We start from the raw sequence: 19,023 nt of genomic DNA on the forward strand, positions 1-19,023 counted from the left end.
AAATTTCAGACCATTCTTCAAGCCTCACTAGGTCTTTCTTCATGTTATTCACACCACCCTGGGGTTTTGCTCTATTTCAGATTTTGGTATCATCCGCAAAGAGGCAAATCTTACCCAACAGCCCTTCAGCAATATCGTTTATAGAAATGTTGAAAAGAACAGGCCCATGAACAGAACCTTGAGGCACACCACTGGTAACGTCCCTTTCCTCAGAGAGATTTCCATTAACCACTACTTTCTGTCGTCTTCCACTCAACCAGTTCTTGACCCAGCCCGTCAGTTTGGGGCCCATCCCGATGGCACTCAGTTTATTTATTAGATGTTTGTGTGGAACACCGTCAAAGGCTTTGCTAAAATCTAAATACACCACCGCTTGCGCACTTCCTCTACCCAATTCTCTGGTCACCCAGTCAAAGAAATTGATCAGATTTGTCTGACAAGACCTGCCTCTAGTGAATCCATGTTGCCTCTGGTCCTGTAATCCACCAGATTCCAGAAACTGTAATTGTCTATGTTTGCATTATGTATGTTTACTGTAACTCACTCAAAAAAATTACTAAAAAAATAAATAAACTATCACCATTCTCTGTTTTAAAAGTGTTTCCATTAATTTTCTTACCCCAGAAGTCAGATTTACTGGACTGTATTTCCCTGCTTCCATACTTCCACTTTTGTGTAGAGGGACCACATCTGCCCTTCTCCAGTCCTCTGGTACTATTTCCGACTCTAGAGAAGCATTGAAAAGGTCAGTCAGTGGAGCCACCAGAACTTCCCTAAGTTCCTTCAGTACCCTCGGATGTATACCATCAAGCCTCATCACTTTGTCTACCTTTAATGTAGCTAGCTCCTCATGAACACAACCCTCTGATAATTGATCAGGGTCTACCGTTCCTCCATCCCTATTCGCATTTGTCTTCTGTGGTCCCTGTTCCCGGTGCTTCAGCCATGAACACAAAACAGAAATATTTGTTAAGCAATTCAGCCGTTTTTAAAATCAGCTTCTACATAGTGTAACAACCCCAGCCCTAGAGCTAGGCTTGTCCCAGGTAGGAATCCCCAAACTACTAGACTGCAGCTAAAAAGAGAAGATCAGTGCAGTAGTTCTGTTAGCCCCAAAGTTGCTGAGCATAAAATGTCTGACTTTGTGCAGGGACTCAGGGGGGAGGGGGAATGTCATAGGAACAGCCTCAAGGAACCTGAGATAGCCGATAGGAAGGAACAGCCCAGAAGTCAGCTTAACGCTGGAATTGCTCAGCTGCTGAAACTAATTAGGGCTCATGAGAAAGCCCAGCAGAACCAGCAGTTTGTCCTTCCCCCATCCAGGTCAGGGCGTGTCCTGTGCAGGTCTAAAATACCAGAATCCAGGAAGCTTAAATTAGTAGTTCCTGAGCCAGGGGAAGAGGAGGTCTTCAGAGCCAGTTCTCCTCCCTCTCACCTGGAGAATGAGATTGAGATGGAAGAACTAGAACCCTTCCCTGAAGCAAGCCAGTTTTCCAGCCTGCATTCTACAGAAGATATGGACACTTCTATGGAACCTGCTGAGGAACTGATGGATGAGAGTTAAGTGTGGTTTTTCTCTCTTGCCAGTTTGGATTTGCTGCTGCCAATAAGTGAGCAGGGCTGTGCTTGCTACTGAAGCTCTAGTCAGATATGAAGAGGGGGACAAGTTACAATCAATGTAACAAGAGTGAAAAGGTGCATGTATTGAAAAGAAAAAATCACTCTATGGACCTGTTCAAAGAGTAAAGTTGATGATATAACTCAGTTCACAAAAACTTGCTCAGAATCAAGGAGGGGAAAACTGGGGCAAGCCCCAGAAAAACCACCTCACAGCCCAATCATCGCATGGAGAGTAAACAGAAACGTTATATCATTCCAAATATGCTTTTTGTGTTATGAAAAAATGTTAACGTTCAGCACTATGTTAACTAGGTTTTTTAGTCAAAGAACTGAGCAAACTTAACTTGCAGCTTGCGGGTTCCGACGTGCACGTTTCGATCCTGCCTCAGGGAACACACAGGAAAAGATGAAAAAACTCATGCGATAGGTACAGAGATTCTGAAAAAACAAAATTAAATGAATCAATGCTTTATTCAAAAATAAGTTAAAAAAGTTTAGCACATAAAAATTAAAGCAATTTAAACTTAGCTTTCGGCTAAACAGAAAAAGGACTCACCAGAACGGACTGTTGTCTCACATATAGAAGCGCAAGTAGCGCGGTTTAGCTGCTTTGAGAGGTAACCAGAGCGGAAAAACCGCCATGATTTTAAAGGGCTCTGAAGGACGTGATCACGCGCGAAAACACGTGATGACGTCATAGCACATACGGAAAAACAAAGGTGCCAAAAGACTGAAGAGACACTGTCAATCGAAATATACTGAAGAAATAAAAAATAAAAATAAATAAAAATAAAAATGAAAGAATGAAAAAATGAAACAGATGTGAATTGCATCAAAGAATTGATAACATAAATCCTAAATTACAGAAAAAATGCTGAATTACAGAAAAGCGCGCCACTCGATCTCACTGTTAAGACCTAGTGGGTGCAAGGTGTTTAATTTGAAAATCCAATACTGCTCCCTCACATGTAATTTGGCTTTTAGGTTGCCACCACGAGGTAGCACAGGGACTTCCAAGATAGAAAATTTCATTGAAGTAAGGAGATGGTTTTCAGTCACCCAATGTTGGGTGAGGGGAGCTTCCATTACTCGAGTGGAAATCCTGCTGAGGTGTTCTCCAATACGCACTTTAATACTTCTGATGGTGTGTCCCACGTATAATTTATCGCAGGGACATTGGATGACATACACAACTCCACTGGTAGAGCAGTTAGTAGAAGGTATATTAGTATGTTTATGCATCCACGAGGGTAAATTGATGCTAGTAAGAGGCACACTGTACGGGCAAGCTTTACAGGATAAGCAAGGGGAATGACAGCTCCCAGGTGAACTCAATGCAGGACCCTCTGATAAAAATTGGGACCTTGTCAGACATTGTTTGAGGTTACTACTACGAGAGAAGGCGAAACGAGGGGAATCATGAAAAACAGCGTGATGTTGTAAAATACTCCAATGTGATTTTATGATGCGTTTGATCTTGAAAGCTTGCTGAGAATAGGGAATAACACACACTGGAGAAGACTCAGACTCCTTATTACGAGGGGAAAAAAGAACATCTCTTTGGACAAATAAAGCTCTTTTAATAATAATAATAATAATAATAATAACTTTATTCTTCTATACCGCCATAGTCGTGAGACTTCTAGAAGGCCCTCTTAACAACAGAGTGAGGGTACCCCCGTTCACTGAAACGGTGTTTCATATCTTCAGCTTTGTGCAAAAAATCACTCTGGGTAGAACATATGCGGCGGAGTCTTAAAAACTGCCCCGTAGGGATGTTGTCACGCAGATGTTTCGGATGATGACTATCATACCTGAGTAGGGTATTTCTGTCTGTAGGTTTCCTAAAGATTGTAGTAGAAAACTTGCCGTCCTGTAAGGAGATGTTAATGTCTAAAAATGGTAGAGTATGCATATTAGAGTTGAAATTTTCTATCTTGGAAGTCCCTGTGCTACCTCGTGGTGGCAACCTAAAAGCCAAATTACATGTGAGGGAGCAGTATTGGATTTTCAAATTAAACACCTTGCACCCACTAGGTCTTAACAGTGAGATCGAGTGGCGCGCTTTTCTGTAATTCAGCATTTTTTTCTGTAATTTAGGATTTATGTTATCAATTCTTTGATGCAATTCACATCTGTTTCATTTTTTCATTCTTTCATTTTTATTTTTTATTTTTTTTATTTTTTATTTCTTCAGTATATTTCGATTGACAGTGTCTCTTCAGTCTTTTGGCACCTTTGTTTTTCCGTATGTTGCTATGACGTCATCACGTGTTTTCGCGCGTGATCACGTCCTTCGGAGCCCTTTAAAATCATGGCGGTTTTTCCGCTCTGGTTACCTCTCAAAGCAGCTAAACCGCACTACTTGCGCTTCTATATGTGAGACAACAGTCCGTTCTGGTGAGTCCTTTTTCTGTTTAGCCGAAAGCTAAGTTTCAATTGCTTTAATTTTTATGTGCTAAACTTTTTTTAACTTAACATAAGAACATAAGCAGTGCCTCCGCTGGGTCAGACCAGAGGTCCATCGTGCCCAGCAGTCCGCACACGCGGTGGCCCATCAGGTCCAGGACCTGAACTGTAATCCTCTATCTATACCCCTCTATCCCCTTTTCCAACAGGAAATTGTCCAATCCTTTCTTGAACCCCAGTACCGTACTCTGCCCTATTACGTCCTCTGGAAGCGCATTCCAGGTGTCCACCACACGTTGGGTAAATAAACGTTTGAATAAAGCATTGATTCATTTAATTTTGTTTTTTCAGAATCTCTGTACCTATCGCATGAGTTTTTTCACCTTTTCCTGTGTGTTCCCTGAGGCAGGATCGAAACGTGCACGTCGGAACCCGCAAGCTGCAAGTTAAGTTTGCTCAGTTCTTTGACTAAAAAACCTAGTTAACATAGTGCTAAACGTTAACATTTTTTCATAACACAAAAAGCATATATGGAATGATATAACGTTTCTGTTTACTCTCCATGCGATGATTGGGCTGTGAGGTGGTTTTTCTGGGGCTTGCCCCAGTTTTCCCCTCCTTGATTCTGAGCAAGTTTTTGTGAACTGAGTTATATCATCAACTTTACTCTTTGAACAGGTCCATAGAGTGCTACTGAAGCTCAGCATTTTAGTTTTTTAAACTTTCCAGAGCAGTGATGTTTTCTTTTGCTACTGCTCGCAGGGGACTTTGAAAACTAACTAGTGTAGTGTGGGGTGAGTCCCCGAAGATCTTTGGGTTGGGATTGTGGGGCCAGTTTTGGCAAATGTTAATTGTGTGGTCTCAGCTGCACCCCTCCCCCACCTGCTTAGTAAACTAGTGTGGAAAGCCTGTTGTTACAAAGGCCGTGCAGTGCTTTGGACTGTACTAGAAGAACTTTTGATAAGTTAAACTGAAAGTCTATGCTGCTATAGTTCTGTGATGGACTGTGAATTTATTTATGAAAGCCAGACCGGGATACTTATCTGTGGAAAGGCCGAGGCCTGTGAGTTTTGTTAAGGCCTCTTATTTTTTGATTTTGTATGCAAGCCTGTTTTGAGAAACAGTACCTACACTGACAGCTCTGCCAATTCCAGAGTGCTGCCTGATTAAAGCTTGCTCTCATACAGAACTTCTGGTTTGATATTCTTTTGTTCTTGGGGAATGTTTTATTACCCCGCTATTAATGCCAGCAGGACCCTTCCACCTTAGGAAGGCACGCTCAGGACAATTATTTTGCACATTGCCCGGGGGCCAGTCTGACAACCTAGTACCGGGGGTGTGACAATATTCCGCCCCTTCGCTTTTGAGTTTCATAATGTCACTTTTTGCACTTCTTCCTATCACTGATATATCTAAAAAAATGTCTTGTCTCCCCGTTTTACCGTGTCAGCTATTTTTTCATCCATTCGTATCTTTGCTTTCCTGACTACTCGACCAGGCTCTCTTAACTTTCCCAGATATTTTTGCCTGTCTTCCTCTTTCTGCAGTCTTTTGTTGTTTATGAAACTAACCTCTTATTCATTACCTTCTCAGCCACTACTTTTGAGAACCAAAGCGGCCTTATTTGCCTCACAAAAAAGGTTTGTCGCCCTTACAATAACTCCTTTCAATTTCTACTCCTTCCAGACATTCCCATCCAGACAATTCCTTGACGCAATCCCCCATCTGAGCAGGTTTTTTAAAAAGTCTAGAACCTTTACTTTTGAATGAGCTCTCTCTGTACCCATCCTAATATTAAACAATACCATACAGTGATCACTGGATGCCAGATAATTACCCACTGTAACATCAGAAATACTTTTCCCATTTGTATGTATAAGTCTAGTATGACTCCATCTCGCATGGATTCCATTACCAACTGCTGGAACGTAGAGAATCCAGGATCTCCCTATTTCCAGAAGAACCCGCAATAGGGATTCCTCAATCAACATCTGGCAAGTTAAAATCACCTATTAGTAAAACCTCCCCTTTTTTAGATATACTGTTGTCTGAATGTCTACTATTAAATCTCTGTCTACTTCTTTCCTGTGAAGGAGGCCTCTATATCACACCAATGTAAATATATTTACTATTCCCTTTCCAAATTGATCCACAGTGCTTCTTCCTTGCCCTGCAGATCCTGTAATTGTGTGGTTTTAATATGATCTTTAACATATAATGCTACTCCCCCTCCTTTTTTTCCTACCCTGTCTTTCCTGAACAGATTATAGTCCGGTATAACTACATCCCAGTCATAGTACTCCGTCAACCACGTTTCTGTGATCGCCACTATATCCAAATTCTTCCATCACAGCTTCTAGATCCAGAATCTTGTCTTCCATACTTCGATCATTAGTATATACTGCTTTCCAGACATTGCCCCCTTTTCCCATTCGTGTAGAGGTTTTCAGTGATTTACTTACCTGAGCGCTTATACTCATCCAGGGGCTTTGATCACCCTACCCCATCACTTCTAGTTTAAAGCTCTCTTCAGTAGATTAGCCAGCCTGCTGCTGAAGACACTTCTTTCCTTCTTTGACCATCCATGCTCAGCAGCCCTTGGAAAATCACCCCATAGTCTAGGAAGCCAAAATGCTCTCGATGACACCATCCACTTGTGAGAACTGACGGCAGCCATTCAGGAAGGGGTGCAGGGCTAGGCTGTTGCACGAAAGCTCACTCCTGCCCCGCACTGCTGGTCGCAAGATTGGAGGAGGCAGCTGGTGGCCGTCCAGCGAGGGAGACTGGAACGAGCCAGGATTTAAAAAAGGTAAGGGGGGGATGATGATTTAAAAATGTACGGGGGAGGGGATGAATTAAAAAGGTATGGGGGCGGGAGGTGTGATTTTAAAATCTATTTTCATGTCTTTAAATAGGCCACCCCATTTAAGCAAGCTGCACTCACTAGGCTGGTTTGCAAAATCAACGTATAAGCCGCGGCCTATCGGAGAAATACGATACTAGTAGAGGAACACTGAGAGCTAGTTGGGAGCTGGTCCATAGGGAACAATCAGAGGGGATAGAAGTGGTTTGACATGTAAACGTACAACAGAAGTTTGTACAGATGAAAACATTCAGGGGTAGATATTCAACAAGTGGCAGTGAGCATTTTTTAGCCGCATTGTCCCCAGACATTCAATACTGACTCGTGTCCAGGTCAGTGTTCCCGCTAAGCTGCGCTGGCGCACAAAATATTACATCGCAGCGCACACGTTTCTCGTCACAGCGCACGATCGGAAGAGGCGTACGGCAGATGGCAGGGCGGCGAGAGGAGAATCGGGCGAGTTGGCTCATAACTTGCTGGCGCCCGATATTTTTGGCTCACGGTGAAAAAAGTTTGCTCACAACACCCGCCCGCTTAGAGGGAACACTGGTCCAGGTACCAGCGCTGAATATTTGGTCCTATACAGCTGGTTCTCTCTTATGTGGTTAAGTGCAATATTCAGTACTTTAACTGTCTAAGCAGCACCGCATGAAGACAGAACTGTGTTTTACAAGATCCAATTTGGCCACTTAACTTAGCTGGTTAAGTACTGAATATCGGCATTTAATTACCTAAGTGCCAAATCCACCCCTGGACCGATCTTAAAATAGCCAGTTTTTGTTTAGTGATCAGGGCTTTCAGCAACACTAATTTATTTGGGTTACAAATCAGGTACTCAAGCTTTTATCTGTCCTGATGGGCTCACAGTCTATCTAATGTACCTGGGGCAGTGGAAGATTAAGTGATCCTAACCACTGCATCACTCACTCCTCTGATACAATATCAGAAGTGAGCCGAGTATAGAACAATGAAGCCATTGTGACATCACTGATGAGGTTGGCTGTTATTGGTGGAATGCGGCATTATGACATCAGGGAAAGGGACTGGGACTTGTATACTGCCTTTTTGTAGTTCTATGAGTACAACCACACTCAAAGCAGTTTACATACAGGTGCTTCAAGCATTTTCCCTCTCTGTCCCGGTGGGCTCATAATCTACCTAATGTACCTGGGGCAGTGGACGATTACCAGTGATTTGCCCAGAGTCACAAGGAACAGCGCAGGATCTGAACCCACAACCTCAGGGTGCCAAGGCCACTATGCCACACTAATTAAGTGCTGCTGAATAGCACTTGATTTATTAGATTAGATTCTTGATATTCCGCCTTTCTGTGGAACAATCAAAGCGGTTTACATATTCCATACAAGTACTTTCTATTTAAGTACCAAGAGCCTCTCCTGGCCATCTATAAATCACTTTGAATATCAGCCTCTCAGAGGTGTTCCAGAGGTTTTCTGACCCCTTATTTTTTCATTCAATACTAAAAGGGAACACAGACCCAAAAGCCTGTAGTAACAAAACATGTTAACTACTTTCTCCAAGATATCTATTTTTTTTTCTCTAATGGAGTAACTACATTTCTATGAACTCAATAAGATTTTATCTTTAAAAGCCATCTATAATAATAAAATGCTAAGCACGCATGTGCACTCTTACCGCCGTGCTCCCTGATCCCTGATCTGTAGGTCTGTGGTCGGCAGGAGTGCGCATGCGCCCTTACAACGGATCTCTCTCATGCAGAGCCCAAGGTGATGTGCGGGCTTGCCGTCTCCGGATGCCTTACACTTGACAGACAAAGTTTATTTTTAAGTTCAAAGCCGCCGCCGCGGCTCCTCTCTCAAGCCGCACCTGTGATGGAGAAGGCTTCCAATGCAGGCGGGGATCGAGAGAGGAGCCGCGACAACGACTTTGAACTAGAAAATAAACTTCGAAAAACAACTAAGGGAGCCGTTCCGAAAGCGTCGCACCCTTCCTCGATGCACCCGAACCCCCGTTGATCCTCTCATTGCGGTCTGACCCTCCCATCACTTCCCGCCGTCTGACCGGCTCATATAGTCCCTTGTCGCCCCCCCCCTTCACGTGGTCCCAACAAACCTGCTGACTCCAGCAGCGTCCGCAGCACTTTACACACGCTGCTTCGGGGCCTTCTACTGCCCTGATTTGCTCTGCCTCATCTCTGATGATGGGTTTTACTTCTATTGAAAGCAATGGAAGTAAAACCCAGATGCCTCAATCCATCCTCCTTTTTCTGGAGCCATATGGTAACCCATTGTATGCCCTAAGAAAAGCAAGACTACAAATCCCAGTTTGCATTGAGTATACCCAGGATTGGATCAACCCTTTTCTGCTAATCTGGATCCAAACAGTAGCCTTAAACTAAGAACATATAAACATAAGTAAAGCCATTATGAATTATACCACAGTCTATTGAACCCAGTATTTTGTCTCCAAGAGCAGCCAAACCAGGTCACATGTACTTGGAAAACTCTGCTACACGGTGGGAAAAGGTACAGAGAAATAAGGTAACAGTGATCCCAGTGAGTATACAAAAGAAAAGGGAGAGTTTATTGAATACAATGAGTAGGCAACCAGAATTATTGTTCCATACCAGTATTTCAAGTTTTCTCTCTCATGACCTCTCCAACCACACAAAGAACCCTTTATCAGAAAATAAAAATCAGGTTTTGTTTAAGCAAGATTATTTTTATTTTATTTTTTTAATTCAGTGGGTTTTCTTTATCCATTAACATTTGCTTTCCCTGAAAAGGAATTAACATTTGTTGTGTGTGCAAAACTAATCTGTCTCCTTTCTCTGAATAACACTGCCATCTAGTCTCCTCGAGTCCTTGAGAATCAAACTTGAGCCTCAGGCTTCATCTGTAAAGTCTCTGGAGTCATTTTTTTACTGCCTGTATGTGAGGAAAGCATTTAGCCCCCTGCTATGATACCTTCCAAAATTCTTTCTTAATTATCAAAATAAATCCTGTAACCAGTTTTGCTATTCCACTGGATATTATGTACTGAGTATTCTGTCTGCATCTTCCACACTATTTCAGTTAAATTTGTGTCTGCTGAGCTGAATATGAGCATAAAAATTGTTAGTTCAGGCTTCTGGTGTCAGGAATATCTCTAGTGGGCAGGAGCCCATAGGCTGCCCTAGACCACATCAGGAGAATGAAAACCTTAGGCCTGCTCTAAGATCATTGCGAAACTAAGCCATCACTGTTGGGAGCTGCTTTGCTCACTAGTTAGACAAGGGAGCCAGGCTCTTCTGATAGCACATCTGTTGACTCAAAGATTGAACACACTAGAAGGGTACTTTGATATGAACTCTGATAATTCTGATGTTTCTAATGACCTTGTCCCTGACCTCCTGCTTGTGTGTGATCCCTTAGAGATAAAGTTTCCATGTCTGCAGAGAGATGCTGATCCAGTCCTGATTTTTCATCCATTGCACACAAAGGCTTAAGAAACCGGAGCCACAAATCTCTTTAGGCAATGACAGCAAATCCAGGACTGGCTTAGCTTTTCCCTCGGGCCCTGCAGTCTTATGGCCACCTGTCAGTGGCATGAGTCGTGACCTTGAGTTGCTGGAAGGCTCATTTGTCCTGCCCTGTGGCCTGCGCTTGTGACACAGCAAAATCCAACTTTGCAGGCACTGCTGCCACTGTTTTCTAGACAAAATCATAGCGCGCTCATTTGCTCTAAATTCAAAAGTACAATCCGTAACTTCTGGAGGTTTTGTATTATTTAAAACATTTTTAAGACATTGATAATCGGGGTAGAGTGAAGGAAATTTGTGCCAGTGTTAATATAAATAAGTGAATACAAATTACAAAAGAAATGCACCATCTTTAGAAACCTTCTTTCCTCAGTAATCTTTTCACCCATGTTAGCCTTTCCTTTGGTAGCTGGCTACTTCTAGTCCTGCAGTCAAGCCCTGCTATATATGTATTTTTTTTTATACATATATTACTTAGATAGATAGATAAATAAATAAATAGATATTATGTCGATATGCCTGAATTATTCAGGTATTTGCGATTGTCTTCTATCCAACTTTGGTCAGGAGAGATGGAATAACCAATGCAATGCTTTCTGCATTCTCTCTTATGCGTATATAGTTTCAGATAAAAGATGAAGGGCCCATATGCTGATTATGTTTTTGCTCTTGGAGGAGGTGGTGGTATAGTTTTGCTTTTTAACACCTGTGCTCCCCTCTAATCGCAGGGCCTCTTAAACCACTCTCAGTACAATCGTGTTTCCCACAGTCCTGGGTTTTTTAATGGTATAACTATCAGCTCATGTGACTGTTACCTTTTGTAACTTAAAAACAAATGTTGGCTTTTATTAGACGCTTAATAGGGGCTCTTTGTAAAAAGCACGTGGTTATGCTTTTTAATGCCCTCCCACTATCTGCTTTGCTGTATGGTTGGAATCTATAATTCATCAATCTGCGTATGGAGACCTTCAAAAGCCCTATAACCACTTTCTTTTCCTTTCAGTCTAGGTCAAATTCTCCATTTACAACAAAAGAAGAAGAACAGAAATGGTGGTCCTTTGTAAAGTGATGGCAGTACAGAGCAGTCCCCCCAGCAGCCAGGCTCAGCGTAGGATGGCTGCTAAGATCAGGAGAAATGCTAACAAAGATGTCTTTGGGCTCGAGCTGCCACTGTCGGCTGCCTGCTGGACTCCACTGGGGAATTTTATGGGGGTCCTGCGAGTGCATTTAGCCTTCCGCTTTGGATGAGCTGTGGGGATCACGTCAAAGTTCATTTTGTACTGGTAATCAGGCACATAATCGGGTGGGTCAAGCATGTTCTTTCTAGGCCCCAAGGACGCAGGTTTGGAGATATGGTTACGGCTTTTATGACTGGTGCAGTTTTTCCCAGGCTTCCTGTAGCCTGGGCGGGAGGCCGGGGCAGCTGCTGGCTCAATGTTGGGTAAAACATGGTCCAAATCTTTCCCCTTGCCCTTCTCTTTTGAGGAATGGTGGGAGTGGTGATCTTTGTGGGCCATTCTGTCCCCTGTGCTGAACGTGTGTGTTTTAATCTGATGGAGGGATTCAGAACCTGAACAGTCCCTGAAATCCTCTGCTTTTAGGTCTTTCAGGTCCTTACCCTGCATTCCATCAGGTGATTCACAGATGACGCTAGAGCTAGAGCCACGAAACCTGCGCAGCCATTCCCAGAGAGATCTGGCTTTGCAGTCACATTCCCAAGGGTTTCCATTGAGTCTGAGAAAACCTAGTGCTGAAAGATGAGCCAGGCATTCCCCATGGAGCTCTGAGAGGCTGTTGTTGAAAAGAAATAGAATGGTCAGCCTTTTGAGGTCATGGAAGGCTCGTCTGTGAACCCACTGGAGCTGGTTTTGGTGAATCAATAATCTGTCCAGATTGATTAGTCCTCTGAATGTGTTTTGATGTAGGCTCCATAGTTTATTCCCATGGAGGAACAAGTGACTGAGATTAACTAAGTCAACAAAGATGTCATCCTGGAGAAACTCTATATGGTTGTCTTGCAGATAAAGATATTGTAAATTATGAAGGCCACTGAATATCCCAGTAGGTAAGGAACTGAGCCCACATTTGTACAGATACAAAGCATGGAGTCTAGACAAACCTTGAAAGGTCTCTGCAGCCAAAGCTCTTAGGTGGCGATTGTCCCCTAGATCTAGCTCCTCTAGAAGTTCAAATCCCTCAAAGGTGGCTGGATCGATGAAGGTGATATTGTTGGAGTAGATCCACAAGGTGACCAAAGAGGGAGCAAAGTGACCTCGCAGAAGCATTGTGATCTGATTGTTTTGGAGAAAAATCCTCTCACTATTCTCTGGGATGCCCTCAGGAATGGCAGCAAAATTATGAGCCTGGCAGCTGACTGTCATGGGGGAAGGGTAGCATACACAGTTCACAGGACAAGACATTGTAAAGTGAGCTTCAAGTCCAAGCAGCACCAGGAACAGCTTCACATATCCCCCTGTTCAAACAAAGAGAGAGAGAAACATTAGGGTCTTGTCGTAAAACATTTCAATATCACTGTAGAATAGAAACCAAGAGGTTATTTATTTACATGGCTTTAGCTCAGGCCTTTTCATTTGTAGCTCAAGGTGAGTTACAGTCAGAAAGGTCTTATACATATGTTGTCACTTCTGTAGTAACAAAGGATACTAAGTCAGGCACTCAAACCTCTGAACAAACGTAAAGAACAGTCAGTTTTCCCAGCAATACTGTACAATTGTATGCATTGAGAATCGGATGTAGCGATCAGACAAAAGTATGAGAAAAAGTACAAAACTCTGCAAGTCAGATGAACCCTGTGGTACAAAAGATCTGGATTCAGACCTCCCACTCATCTGGGTTGGTTGGGTCCGGCATACTGTGGTGGTGGAGGGAGAGGGAAGGAGGAGAACACTGTTGTAATGGCTCTAGCAGGCTAGTGAGCTGGGATGAAGGCTCACCTCAGAAGAGGCCCCTCCCCTTATCCTTCAGGGTAGTAGTCACTGGGCAATTATAATAACAGACACCAATAAGGGGAGAAAATGAGAGTGGAAAAAATGTGGAAGCTGGGGTTTTTGTCCAGTTTTGAAATAATGCATTTTTAGCCAAAGATGTCATTTCCTACACCTTCTGGAAGGGAAAACCATTTATAGTATGGACAAAGCAGAAATCCTGGGGGAGCTTCACTTTAAAGATTCTGAGTAAAGAAGTGAGCAAGGGTCCCGTTGCACCTTTAGATTTTGTTTGCACGCTTTTTCCTTCCCTTTGTACAATTTTCCCTTCCAGAAGTTGCAGGAAGTCAAATCCTTGTGTACAAAAAAAAAATGCAGTTATTTCAAAACTGGGGTGGCACTTTGACCAGTGGTGCACCAATGAGCAACAAGCTCATGGGCACACTGACAGATGGATGGCATGCTCATAAATGGCATATCAATGGGGAGCATGCTGAGGGTATGCCAACAGATGGGTGGCATGCTGGACAGCTGCATGCTGATGGACAGGTGACATATTGACAAGCATGCTGATTAGTGACTGATGGATGGCACACTGACAGGCAGCTATTGGCATGCTGACAGGCGGTAGGCTGAAGAACAGGTTTATTGTACACTCACAGGTGGCACGCTGACAGGCAGTCTTTTTGTAGTACTTTGTTCTACTTTAGCCCAAAATTTAAATCTGATTCTTGATCTGTTAAAAACAAAGGAGGATTAAATTAACAGCTATAGCACAGCAGTCCCTCCACCTCAAGTGCCTTCCAGCGAATGTTTTTTACCATCAATTTTGAAAAACATTATACCTATTATATACAGAGGGTGGTAGACACATGGAACGCGCTTCCGGAGGAAGTGATAGGCCAGAACTCTGTACAGGGATTCAAGAAGGGTTTGGATAGGTTCCTGGAGGATAAAGGGATAGAGGGGTACAGATAGAACTTGAGGTAGTTTATAGAAGTGGTCAGAAACCACTTCACAGGTCGCAGACCTGATGGGCCGCGGCGGGAGCGGACCGCTGGGCGAGATGGACCTCGGTCTGACCCAGTGGAGGCAACTTCTTATGTTCTTATGTTCTATTTGGGGGCTTTTTTCAGCGGGTACTCAGGGGTGTTGAGTACAGGCCCCTTTTCCATTGCCTGATAAAAGTCAATTTATAGTCCACAAGTAGTCATGAAAGAGCCCAGGCCCTGCACACCAATTCTGCCTTTTAATGGATTCTGTGCCTGGCTATTGAGGGGTGGGTTCCTCAGTGATCACCCCATCCCTGAAGGACAGCCTGGCATTTGAGTACCAACACCTTTTTTTTTTTTTTTTTTGCTAGACAAAACATACTGTATCTATTCAGGTTTCACGTGTTTAAGCTGTTTTTATTATGAGAGGAGAGGATCCGGCTAGTAGAGTTCTGAAATTAGAAGAGGGTACAACCTTTTTCTAATTTACATTTCTTTGCTATTTTAATCGGATTACATCTGCTAATACTGGATGAGCTCATCCTGATGGAAACAAAAGCCAAATGAATTAGTAATGATAGAACACTTTATATCCAAGTGTTTCCACTGCATTGTTCTTCATTCAGCAGCAATATGGAATTGTACTAGAACGTAAGAACATAAGAATTGCCTTATATGGACAGATTGAAGGTCCATCAAGCCCAGTGTCCTGTTTCCAACAGTGGCCAACCTAGCTAGATCCCAAGTGGTAAAACAGATTTTATGCTGCTTATCCTAGGAATAAGCAGTGGATTTCCCCAAGCCAATGGACTTCTTTTTTGAGGAAATTATCCAAACCATTTTTAAAACCCTGCTAAGCTAACTGATTTCACCACATTCTCCGGCAACGAATTCCAGAGTTTAATTACCCGTTGTGTGAAGAAATATTTTCTCCGGTTTGTTTTAAATCTACGACGTAGTAGCTTCATCGCATGCCCCCTAGTCCTAGTATTTTTGGAAAGAGTGAACAAGCGAGTCACATCTACCCTTTCCACTCCACTCAGTATTGTATAGAACTCTATCATGTCACCCCTGAGCCGTCTCCTCTCCAAGCTGAAGAGTCCTAGCTGCTTTAGCCTTTCCTCATAGGGAAGTCGTCCCATTCTTTTTATCATCTTCATCACTCTTCTCTGTACCTTTTCTAATTCCGCTATATCTTTTTTGAAATATGGTGACCAAAACTGCACACAGTATTTGAGGTGCGGCTGTACCATAGAGCGATACAAAGGCATTATAACATTTTCATCTTTGTCTCTATTCCTTTCCTGATAATTCCTAACATTCTATTTGCTGTCTTAGCTACTGTGACACAATGAACTGAGGATTTCAATGTATCCTCAACGATGACACCTAGATCCTTTTCCCGGGCAGTGACTCTAATGTGGAACCTTGCATTACGTTATACTCGAATATAATACAAAATTTTTGAGCCCAAAAATTGCCATAAGACCCGGTGGGCCAGGACAGGAGGGATCCCTCCTGCCTCCTGTCCCGGCTGACTTGAAAAACTTTTACCCAGCCTCCCGCCTCTCCCGCATACCTCTAAAATGCCCGGTTGTCCAGCGGTGAGCTGGGACAGGAGGGATCCCCCATTATTTACCCTTCTCCATTGAGAATATTGACCATTTAAACCTACTCTCTGTTTTCTGTCTTTCAACCAGCTCTTAATCCATAATAGGGCATTACCTCCTATCCCATGACTCTCTAATTTCCTCAGAAGTCTTTTATGAGGTACTTTGTCAAATGCCATTTGAAAATCCAAATACACAGTATTAACCGGCTCACCTTTATTCACAAGTTCATTCACCCCTTCAAAGAAATGCAGTAGCTTGGTGGGGCACGATTTCCCTTGATTTGGCTTTCTCTCATTAATCCACACTTATGTGTATGTTCTGTCATTTTGTTCTTTATAATAGTCTCTACCATTTAGCCCAGCACCGACATCAGACTCACCTGTCTATATTTTCCCAAATCACCTCTGGAACCCTTCAATTGTTCCCAGCAGCAGGGTTTGGCTTATCTGTACAGAGGAGGAACTATATGCAGGAGGGGCAGACCGCTCAGGACATCATCCTGGCAGGGCTGCTGGCACCTCTCCTTCCTCCCCTGCCCCCCCCCCCCTACATACATACCTTTTCAAATCTTCACTGGCAGCATCTCCTACCTGCTGCTTACGCTGGCCTTGGCTCTCCTTCTGACATCACTTCCTACTCTCAGAAACAGGAAGTGATGTCAGAGGGAGAACAGAGAGCAGCAGGCAGGAGATGCTGCTCACTGGCAGTGAAGATATGAAGAGGTACACGTGCTACGGGGAAGAGTGTGAAGGGGTAGATGGCATGGTGATGCCAGGCACCACCACCCTTTGTACCTCCTTTCCCTACTACGCCACTGGTCACGTGCTCCTGTGTCAACCCAGCATTAGCCATATAGCACTCACTAATGTGAACACGCTAGCTGGTTAAGACTTCTACACCCATTCTCTGCCTATGATGCATCCCCCTCACCAAAATATTTGTAAAGAAAAGCTAACAAGTGAGTTAGCGCACTCTAACAGGCAAAATACTGTAAAATGCCTTAATGCAGTGTCCCGCAAACTTTCTCGAGCCGCAGCACACTAAAGGTAGTGGCTATGGCTCGAGGTACCTGGAAGTGCGTGGATATCGCCGTGATGACATCACACGCATGTGTGACATCATCATGTCGATGTCCACCTGTGTGTGAAGGCCCTCCAGGCGGGCCTTGAGATGCCAGTGGGGGGGGGGGGGGGGTGCCAGAAGGGAAGAGGGCCAGAGAGGTGCTGGCGCCCACTGATTGCCTACAGGACGTGCCTCTCGCTACAAGAGGCACGTCCTGTAGGCAGCCAGCTGGCACCGGCACCTCTTCTCCTCCCCAGTGTACCGTGGCACACCTGAAATCTCAGGAGGCATGCTAGTGTGCCTGGGCACACAGTTTGAGATACACTGCCTTAATGTGTTTGCAGTAGCCTTTTTTTTTTTTTTTTTTTCTTCACTAAATGCACATTAGAACTTAATGCCTTTTAGCAAAAGACTCCCTAAGGTTAGTAACTAAAACAGAAATATGTGTCAAAAGTCTAAGATTTCAAAAGTTATTACTGACCAGCCACATCACATGATATATTTGCTTAGTGCCGATATTGTATGTTGGATATAGTAGTTAAAATAGGCCGCATAAATAGCAGGCCTATCTTTAACCGCTGGGAACTTAGCAGTTAGTCTGAATATTAGCTTAACCAATTAAGTTCTGGCAGCCATAAATTTTTATTTATTTTTATTTAATTTTTTTGAATACCATTCTCCCAGGGGAGCTCAGAACGGTTTACATGCATTTTATTCAGGTACTTAAGTAGTTTTCCCTCTCTGCCCCAGTGGGCTCACAATCTATCTAATGTACCTGGGGCAATGAGGGGATTAAGTGACTTCCCCAGGGTCACAAGGAGCAGCGTGGGTTTGAACCCACAACCTCAGGGTGCTGAGGCTGTAGCATTAACCACTGCACCACATTCTCCCACTAAATGAAACTGGAAATTCAATACCAATCACCGGTTAGGGCATGGCATTAAATTTCCAGTTTCAGTGCCAGCAGCAAGCTTTAACTGTATTGGCCACCGCCGGCTGAATATTTCCTCCTATATAAGAAGCAGTAAGGGGGGGGGGGGTCCGGTTTTATCTCTGTGTTAGCCAGTTAGTGCACGGAAAGTGTAACATTCTAGCTGGTTACACTTCCATACTCACTCTTCAATTGTGACCACACCCACTAACAGAAAAATTCAGAAAATTCAGTCATGTGTAGTTTAATGTGTGGAAACAGGCAAACCACTGGAAAGCCCCATAACATATAGAAACAGAAATATGATGGCAGATAAAGGCTAAATGGCCCTTCCAGTCTGCCCATCCATAGCTTCCACTATCTCCTCCTCTCCCTAAGAGATCCCAGGTGCCTGTCCCACACTTTCTTGAATTCAGACACAGTCTCTGTCTCCACCACCTCCTCCAGGAGACTGTTCCACTTATCTATCACCCTTTCTTGAAAAAAAAATGTATTTCCTTAGATTACTCCTGAGCCTATTACCTCTTAACTTCATCCTATACCCTATCATTTCAGAGCTTCCTTTCAAATGAAAGAGACTTAACTCATGTGCATTTACGCCACGTAGGTATTTAAATGTCTCTGTCATATCTCTCCTCTCTTGCCTTTCCTCCAAAGTATACATATTGAGATCTCTGTCTCCATAAGCCTTATGATGAAGACCACACACCATTTTAGTAGCCTTCCTCTGGACAGACTCCATCCTTTTTATATCTTTTTGAAGGTGCGGCCTCCAGAATTGTACACAATATTCTAAATGAGGTCTCACCAAAGTCTTATACGGGGGCATCAATACCTCCTTTTTCCTACTGGCCATACGTCTCCCAATGCAACCTAGCATCCTTCTAGCTTTCACCGTCACCTTTTCAACCTGTTATGCTCATCACATATAATCACACCCAAGTCCTGCTCTTCTGTCGTGCACATATGTTCTTCACCCCTAAACTCTGTGCTTTTGTGGAGAGGGCCTCAAGCAAAGTAGTACTTTTTTCCTGCATTGGATGTTTGTATTCATTTGCATGGAAATGGCACCAAAATGAAAAAAAA

The 19,023-nt window shown here is 43.4% G+C and overlaps 1 protein-coding gene across 1 annotated transcript in view; it reads right to left on the bottom strand.

Moving 5' to 3' along the window:
• Window positions 1–9,545: 9,545 nt before the first annotated feature.
• Window positions 9,546–19,023, bottom strand: part of RTN4RL1 (reticulon 4 receptor like 1) — a 203,544-nt gene continuing 194,066 nt past the window's right edge. The window contains exon 2 of the mRNA XM_033921285.1: window positions 9,546–12,867. Coding sequence (XP_033777176.1) covers window positions 11,498–12,867 — 1,370 coding nt within the window. The 3' untranslated portion in view covers window positions 9,546–11,497. The remainder of the gene's footprint in view (window positions 12,868–19,023) is intronic.

Source organism: Geotrypetes seraphini, chromosome 15, assembly GCF_902459505.1.
Source record: "Geotrypetes seraphini chromosome 15, aGeoSer1.1, whole genome shotgun sequence".
Taxonomy (NCBI): domain Eukaryota; kingdom Metazoa; phylum Chordata; class Amphibia; order Gymnophiona; family Dermophiidae; genus Geotrypetes; species Geotrypetes seraphini.